The sequence below is a fragment of the Camelus dromedarius genome, chromosome 24, assembly GCF_036321535.1.
Source record: "Camelus dromedarius isolate mCamDro1 chromosome 24, mCamDro1.pat, whole genome shotgun sequence".
NCBI classification, from domain to species: domain Eukaryota; kingdom Metazoa; phylum Chordata; class Mammalia; order Artiodactyla; family Camelidae; genus Camelus; species Camelus dromedarius.
This window is the reverse complement of record NC_087459.1, coordinates 28,782,325-28,789,952: the sequence shown is the minus strand read 5'-3', so window position 1 is coordinate 28,789,952 and position 7,628 is coordinate 28,782,325. Positions and strand designations below refer to the sequence as shown.

Here is a 7,628-nt window from a genome sequence, read left to right as displayed (position 1 = left end):
ATGGGGGCGCGCGGTGAGTACTCCCGACCCGGGGGAGCTCCCGCCCGCCCGGCCCCTGTTTGAGGAGGAATTTACCGCTGGGGCTCTTGGCCCCGAGGTGGCTGGGTTCAAGGACTTGAGACTTACCAAGGACCCTGGAAGGGCAAGGGGGGTGGGGCAGCCTTCACCTGTCGGCTGGGCCTGGGGAGTCCTGGGGAGAGTCGGTGTCCGACCCGGAGACCCGGTGGAGGTCTGGGAATCCAGGGAGGAGAGGGGCTGCTTTGTGGGTGCCGAGGAAGCCGATACCTGGGTCTGGGAGCAAAAACTTGTATCTGCGAGAGGGAAAGCCTCTGTCACACCGGGATTGAAGTTTGGCCGGGAGAAGTGGATGCCGGTAGTTGGGGGGTGGGGTGTGCACACGGCCGCGGGATTGAATGAAGGCAAAGGAGGCAGAGCCTGAGCGCTTGGAAGGTTGGGGTCGGGAGGACTAGCTGGGCGCCCAGGAGCGGGATGGGTGAACCTGCCGGTCCAAAGCAACCCTTCCCCTGCCCTCCCTGCCTCACACTCAGCCTGCCTCTCTTTCCTAGAATGGCCTGCCCTGCTGCTTCTGGTGTCCTTGCTGCTGCTTCCTCTGGGCCTCCCGGTCCTGGGCGCCCCCCAACGCCTCATCTGTGACAGCCGAGTTTTGGAGAGGTACATCCTGGAGGCCAGGGAGGCCGAAAATGCCACGGTGAGGCCCCCTCCCCAGGACCTTCCACAGAACTCACTCTTAGGGGTCCAGGGTCTCCTCCAAGATCCAGGAACCTGGACTCCTCCCTGGCACTTGTTTCTGGGGTGGAGGCCGGAAACCAGGGCCTCCAGTACAAGTGATAAATGTGGTAGCCCCCAGTGTATATCTGGAAGCTAGGTAAGGGGCAAAGCGGAGGGAGCCCTCGGGTCCCCTGACTCTGGGGTCGTGCATTTCAGATGGGCTGTGCCGAAGGCTGCAGCTTCAGTGAGAATATCACCGTCCCAGACACCAAAGTTAACTTCTATGCCTGGAAGAGGATGGAGGTGAGTTCATTTTTTCCTTCCTCTTGGGGAGACTCATTTTGGGAATGAGGGTGGGAAGGAGAACGATAGAAAGAAGAAACAGAGCAGCAAAGATGAGGGCTGAATGGAATATGTTCATTTATTCATTCATTCATTTGTTCATTCACTCAACAAAACTTGTTTGCTTTGGGGCTGGTGAGAAGGAGGAGGGAGGGGCTGGCTTTGGCCAGCTGACTCTGAGTCTCCATTCCCTTCAGGTCGCGCAGCAGGCTGTGGAAGTCTGGCAGGGCCTGGTCCTGCTCTCTGAAGCCATCCTGCAGGGCCAGGCCCTGTTGGCCAACTCCTCCCAGCCATCTGAGGTCCTGCAGCTGCATGTGGACAAAGCTGTTAGCGGCCTGCGCAGCCTCACCTCCCTGCTTCGGGCGCTGGGAGCCCAGGTGTGTAGGACCCTCCCTCGCACTTGTGTTTGCCCTTTCTGGAAAACGGGAGAAGGGCCCTGCCAAAGTACCAAGGCTCTGCTCATCCTCCCTCCAATTCTATCCCGAACCCCACCTCCCTCCAGGCCCCCAGCACTGTAGTAACCTCCTGTTCTCTCCTCGTCAGAAGGAAGCCATCCCCCTTCCAGATGCAGCCTCCTCCTCCGCCGCCCCACTCCGAACATTCACTGTTGATACTTTGTGCAAACTTTTCCGAATCTACTCCAATTTCCTGCGGGGAAAGCTGACGCTGTACACAGGGGAGGCCTGCAGGAGAGGGGACAGGTGACCAGGTGCTCCCACCCTGGGCACATCCACCACCTCGCTCACCACCACTGCCTGTGCCATGCCTTCTGCACCTCCACTCCCAACCCCTGTCCAGGGGTGATCAGCTAAGCGCCAGCCTGTCCCATGGACACTCCAGGGCTAACAGTGACATCTCACGGGCTAGAGGAACTGTCCAGAGCTCAACTCAGATCTAAGGATGTCACAGGGCCAGCCTGAGGCCCCAAAGAAGGAGGAATTCAGAGATCAACTTAAACTTGGGGACAGCACCATTCTGGGGAGACACTGAAACTCATCTCGGTGCCCTGAAGAACCATGATGCCAGGACAAGCTGGAGGGCAAGTACCTCCTTCTGCACCTACCAAGCAGGGACAGGATGGACTGGAGAATCTAGGTGGCAAGCTGGGAATTCTCCAGGTCTCATGGGGACTCCTATGACAGCAAGAGCCCACTGGACAAGGAGGGTGGTGGAAGCCGTGAAGATGGGGTGGGGGCTAGCCCCTGGCTCTCACTGGTCCAAGTTTTGTGTAATTTTCAATTGTGCTGGCAAGAACTGAAACCCCAACCTGGCTCTTGGCTTCTCTCTTTTTCTGGGAGCCCCCGGCTTCCCTGGTTCTGCCCCATTCTGGCCCGGGAAACCAGAGGTGGAGGGGGCTGGGCCCTACGTGCTGCCTCGCATGGCCTGTCTGACCTCTTGACCCCACCGGGCCTGAGGCCACAAGTTCTGCCCACACTGGTCAATAAAGTGGCTCCATTCAAGGCTAGTCCTCAGTAGGCAGCTGCCAACTGGCCCAGGATGAGTCTTTAGTGAACCTCAGCTGCCAGCAAGGAAACAGGGGCCAGGAGGAGGGGCCCCTATCGGGGCTGGTGGCAGCTGCCTACCCTGGCTGCTGGACCCTTATTATCTTCTGCCTCTTCTCTGTGGCCCCTTCTTCTAATGCCACAATCCTAGCATCAGCCTTTGCCATCACAGCACAGAAACCCCCTCTAAATCCAACGGACCCTTCCTTGCCTGGGGAAGGTTATCATTAATGCTCTACCCTGAAATATGCAGGAGGGGCAGTAGAAAGGGGGACAGTGGGAACCATCTTCCCAGACAGCAGTCACATTGATCAACCCCTCTGCCCGGTGCTACTCCAGAGAGCTCACTTCTAAGACCTCATTTTATTCCTCACACAGCCCTATGAGAGTGTTACTGCTGCCATTCCCATGGTACAGATGAAGAAGTAAAATAACTTGCCCAAGGCCAAGGTGACAGGAGTCCCCAGTTCTCCCAGCACTCACCCCTTCCCTCTCCCGCTTATTCCTGCCGCATACTCTCTCCCTGCTCACCTGGGATGGGGGACACCGAGCAAACTAACTCAACACCCACTCTTGATCCCTGCTTCTAATTTTACCCTTTCCCCTTACAATCGACATCAAATTCCTTCCAAGAAATTATTTTTCATTTGCAAAGTAGAGACCTGTGCAGACAGCAAAAGATGTTACAAAATTGTATGGGGACCCCAATCCTGGCCATTATCGTACACGTGAGGATCAGTCTTTCTGCCTGTATCACAGAATTTATAGAAGTCAGCCTGCACCCCTGCAAGTATGCAAAAGGCAGGGAATGAATCTGTGGCAGGAAAAATATGGGCAGGATCAGGGGTTGAAGGGTATCTGCTGAGAATGAGTGTGAGGGTAAGGGTGAAGCTCTGGTGGGAGGAGTCAGCGAATGGAAGGACCCGGGAATAGTTTTCACTCAGGTCAACCCGGCTGCTGAGCTACAGTGCCCTCTTCAGGCTCTACTGGGAAATGCTAGCGTAATCTACAAGCCATAGAACCCTGAGGACCCTCGCCTGGCACCTTTCCACAAAAATTTGGGTTATGGTTTCCACACATGCCAATTGGGGCTTGCTCCACCGCTGTGAATCAGTAAAGAAGAAATCTCTTTCTCGCTGGGCAAAACTAAAGTTACGAGACTTATCCTAAAGCCTAGGGAATCCTAGCTGATAAGTCCCAGCTAGGACCTGAACTTGAGATTTAGGACTCCTAACTCCAAAAGCTTGTCCCCTTCTTGGCCTGATGTCCTGGATCTTTTTTCCTCTGACCTTATTCCTTGACTTCGTTTCAGACTTCTTACCGCTTTCAGTATTTTTTTTAAGTACTTAACAGAACCTGAAGTATACGAGCTGGGCCAGTGTGATGGGAGAGTATGTTAAGAACATTAAAACCATAATTTACTTATTCCACACTTATGGACTGCCTGCTGTGTGCCAGCCTTTGCACTTGGTGCTAGGAAACACGGAATGACAGTCTGTGCCACTCACAGCTAGAGCACGCAGTCCCCTGGGGGCAGAGACTGGAGCTCACAAATGCAGACAGAACCAGCTTGGCACGTGACTGAGTCCTGAGGCGTCCAAGGGCCCAGATGGAAAGAACCTGGTGAGGGCTGTGGTCCCTGCGAAGAGGCAGAGACACACAAAGAAGGCGTCGCCGGGTTTCCGAGATTCTTCAAGAGCAGGCCGAGGGAGTAAACTTTTCTTCCGTACTATTATTGTTATGATCAACAACATTAAACTCTGGCAGTGGCGCAATCTGCTGGGATTCTCACCACCACTCCATAAAACAGGAGGACAAGATGTATCATTCCCATTTGTTAGATGGGGAAACTAACACTGAGTTCCTCCAGGTTAAGTGACCAAGCCACCTCTTCCCGCTTCCTGGTGGGACAGGAGCCAGCTCAGCTCAGTTCTGAGTCAGCAGGTTACATAACTGTTTAATGGAGATGCCTTCTGTTTGCAGCGCTTTGCGATTTACAGGGTGCTTTCCCGGGCATTCTCACAGTTGCTCTCCAACCCCCTGAGAAAGGCAGTGATGATAGAAGATGCCCATTTTGCAGAGGATGAAACCGAGATCCTGAGAGACCAAGGATGGGTCTTGCCCAGGTCATAAGACACTGAGAGGAAGCATGAAGACCAGGAGCCAGGCTCTCTTCTTCAAGTAGAAGACTCCCAGTCCCCCAACTACTTGAAGCAAAGATCATGAGAAGAAGTGGGGGGTGAGCGGAGGGGAAGAAACAGCTTTGGTCAACGAGGCATGAGTCCCATCCATTTCTCGCTACCAGCTCCCTCCCACTCCATTCCCTGCCTCTGGCTCCCACTTCCTACCTGGATAGGAAGGAGGACCCTCCCCATCACCCAAGTCTCCCAGCACTAGGTGCCACCTCCACTGCCTCCTGCAGCCTCTTGGCTTTGGGTACCACTGGCCCGAATCCTCTTTCTGGGCCTGAGCATCAGGCTGATCAAATTCATCTGCCTGACTTTGGCCCACGGGCCACCTAAGATTTTCCTGGAACTACTCAGGCCTACTGGTCTCATCATTGCAGGTGATTGTCGCTGGAGCTGAATTACCTAAATGGGGTGTCTTAGACACTGGGATCTAAATTGAATGTTACCTATATTGTTTCCAGCTGGGCAAGGCTAATTCCTCTAAAATTTCACCATAAAACTGTGACATTATGAAAGATTATTTGCAATAGAAAAAGAGATAGCAGTATGGTTCCCAGCCTCTGTGAGTCATGCCCAAGTGTCTATAAACTACCTCCTTGATTTTTAAAACTGAATTATAAAAAAAAAAATGCCACCCACCCACAATTTCTTATTTTTTTTAAAAAACCTTGGCTATGCAAGTCTCTCCATCTTACAGATGAGGAAACCGAGGCCCAAAGCAGGTGAGCAAAGGGTCCAAGGACAGACAGTGAAGCCAGAACAGGCTCCAGTTCTCTGGAGTTGATTTCCAGGTTCTTCCACTTCCCAGGGTCCTTCACCCTTATTCCTGCAACTGCCAGTCTTGTCACGTGACCGGCACTCTGGGGCCTTGCCCGTTCCTGACTCCCCCAGAGGCAGAGCCCAGTGGCTCCCTCCCACCCCACCACCCCTTTCTGTCCTGCCTAAGCACCCACCCCCATGCCCAGACAGGTTAGAAGCTGTGTGTGTCCAGCTCTGTGGCGCCAAAGGGAGGTCAGTGAGAACGGGCGCTCAGAGGGCTGATTGCCCAACCTGGAGGGGCGGTGGATCAATTGCTCCTGGTGCTTTCCCCTGGGTTAACCACTTCCTGACTCTGTCCCTCTCTCAGTTGCTCTCCCAACCTGCTATGGAGGAAGGGGAGACCAGGGTTTGGGATGTGCATCCTCTATCAGCCCCAGCTTTGACATTAATAGAACAAAGGATCTCTCTCCCGAGGTGAGATCCCCCCAGTGTGGGCCCTGTTGGTGCTCATTTGAGCAGAAGGAGTCCCCAGGACTTCGAAGGGGGTTGAGACTTTCCTCTCTGACACCCGGGGCATGACTGTGCCAGCCCTTCCCTGACAGCTCATTGGAATGGCCAGCCCAAGTAACCCTGTCACTTGTCAAGGACCAAGGCCAGGCACCCTTAGCATAGATTTGATAGTAGGGAGGAAGGGGGGCTGTGAAGTGAAGGGAATGAAACTGACAGTTTCGAGAAACACCTGGGTGTGTGGGCTACAGGAACTCTGCACTCAGCATGGTTCAACTCGCTGCCGGGCCAGCACCCCCAGCCAGGATACAGTAACGAGAGTCAATGGGGTTTTTAAAAGGCTGCAAAACTGCCCTTCCAGCTGCAATCTTATGTAGAATTACCAATTGTGAAACTGATAAAACACATCTGCTCTGGATGGGGTGGGACCCTGCCCCCATTTGGTTGTCATTGTCACCAACAGCCCCCTAGGGGCATCTTGTGGAGCTGTGGGACTCAGCAGGACACCGAGTGGGGACTGTCAGCGCCCTGCTCTTATGCTGGGCAATTGACATCATTTCTGCAGAGCTCAGTTTCCACACATGGAAAATGAGGACAATAATTCTGCAGTGATGAGAAGATGAGATTCAGTAGCTTAGCTGGCAAGAAGTGCTGTTTCCGGCTCCCGGAAAGCTCTTGAACCACTCACATCCCCATTCCCGCTGCCATGACATCAGTGTTCATTGCCTCTCCATCTCTCTCCCTCCACAACCTCCTCTCCTGTCTCCCTAGCCCTGCCCAGCCCCTCTGTTCCATATCCAGCCAGGGCTGCTGGAGCAACCTTTGGAAAATGCAAGCGAAATCAAGTCACCCACTGCTGCTTAAAAATTTCTGGTGGCTCCTCAAAGCTGTGGCATTCAAGGTCCTCCAAGACAGGGCCTCTGCCTCCTATTGCAAATGGTGCTGCAATTACCATCTTCAAAGAGTGGACAACTTTGTGAAAATACGCATGTATCTCTGCGGGAAGACTCCTAGAGAGGTAATGCTGGGTCAAAGAGAAGCACATTTGAAAGTTTAATAGTCACTGACAAATGATCTTCTAAGATGTTTTCACCAACATACAGTCTTAGCATCAATGTGTTTGAGTGTGCCTATCTGCATCCTGGCCAACACCCTAATGGTATCAATCTTCTAAACTGTTGTCAATGTGAAAGTTCTCGTTTCGATCAGTACTTCCCTTATTACTACAAAGCAAAACATCTTCTCCAATGTTTACTGGCAGTTTGTATGTCTTCCTCTGTGACTTGTCTTTTTCAGTTCTTTGCCAAGAAGCATTTTAAGTCCTCACTTTACTCAATCTTTCAGTCACCTCTGCCACTGTTGCCAGCTACAGAATTTTAGGCTTGAAATGACTTTCTCTTGGAATTCTGCAGACAATGTTCCACTGCCTCTTAGAATCCGTGGTTGCTATTGAAAAGTCCAGTGCTATGCTCTTCCTGGATCCTCAGGACGTGACCTGCTTTTGGTGTCTGATGTTTAGGATCCTCTCTTCTCCCCTGATATTCTGAAATTCCACGACACGCCTTTCACGAGTCTCTTTGCATTCGTCGTACTAGACCCC

At 52.9% G+C, this 7,628-nt stretch overlaps 1 protein-coding gene across 1 annotated transcript; it reads left to right on the top strand.

Annotated features, from left to right (window-relative positions):
* On the top strand, window positions 1-2,329 carry EPO (erythropoietin). Its single transcript, XM_031433321.2, has 5 exons — window positions 1-13; window positions 567-709; window positions 946-1,032; window positions 1,269-1,448; window positions 1,615-2,329. The coding sequence occupies exons 1-5, from the start codon at window positions 1-3 to the stop codon at window positions 1,774-1,776; spliced, it is 585 nt and encodes a 194-aa protein (XP_031289181.1). The 3' UTR covers window positions 1,777-2,329.
* The last annotated feature ends 5,299 nt before the right edge of the window (window positions 2,330-7,628 follow it).

Coding starts and splice junctions, on each gene's coding strand:
- EPO (XM_031433321.2), top strand. Junction 710..945: donor GGGAGGCCGAAAATGCCACG/GTGAGGCCCCCT, acceptor CGTGCATTTCAG/ATGGGCTGTGCCGAAGGCTG. Junction 1,033..1,268: donor ATGCCTGGAAGAGGATGGAG/GTGAGTTCATTT, acceptor CATTCCCTTCAG/GTCGCGCAGCAGGCTGTGGA.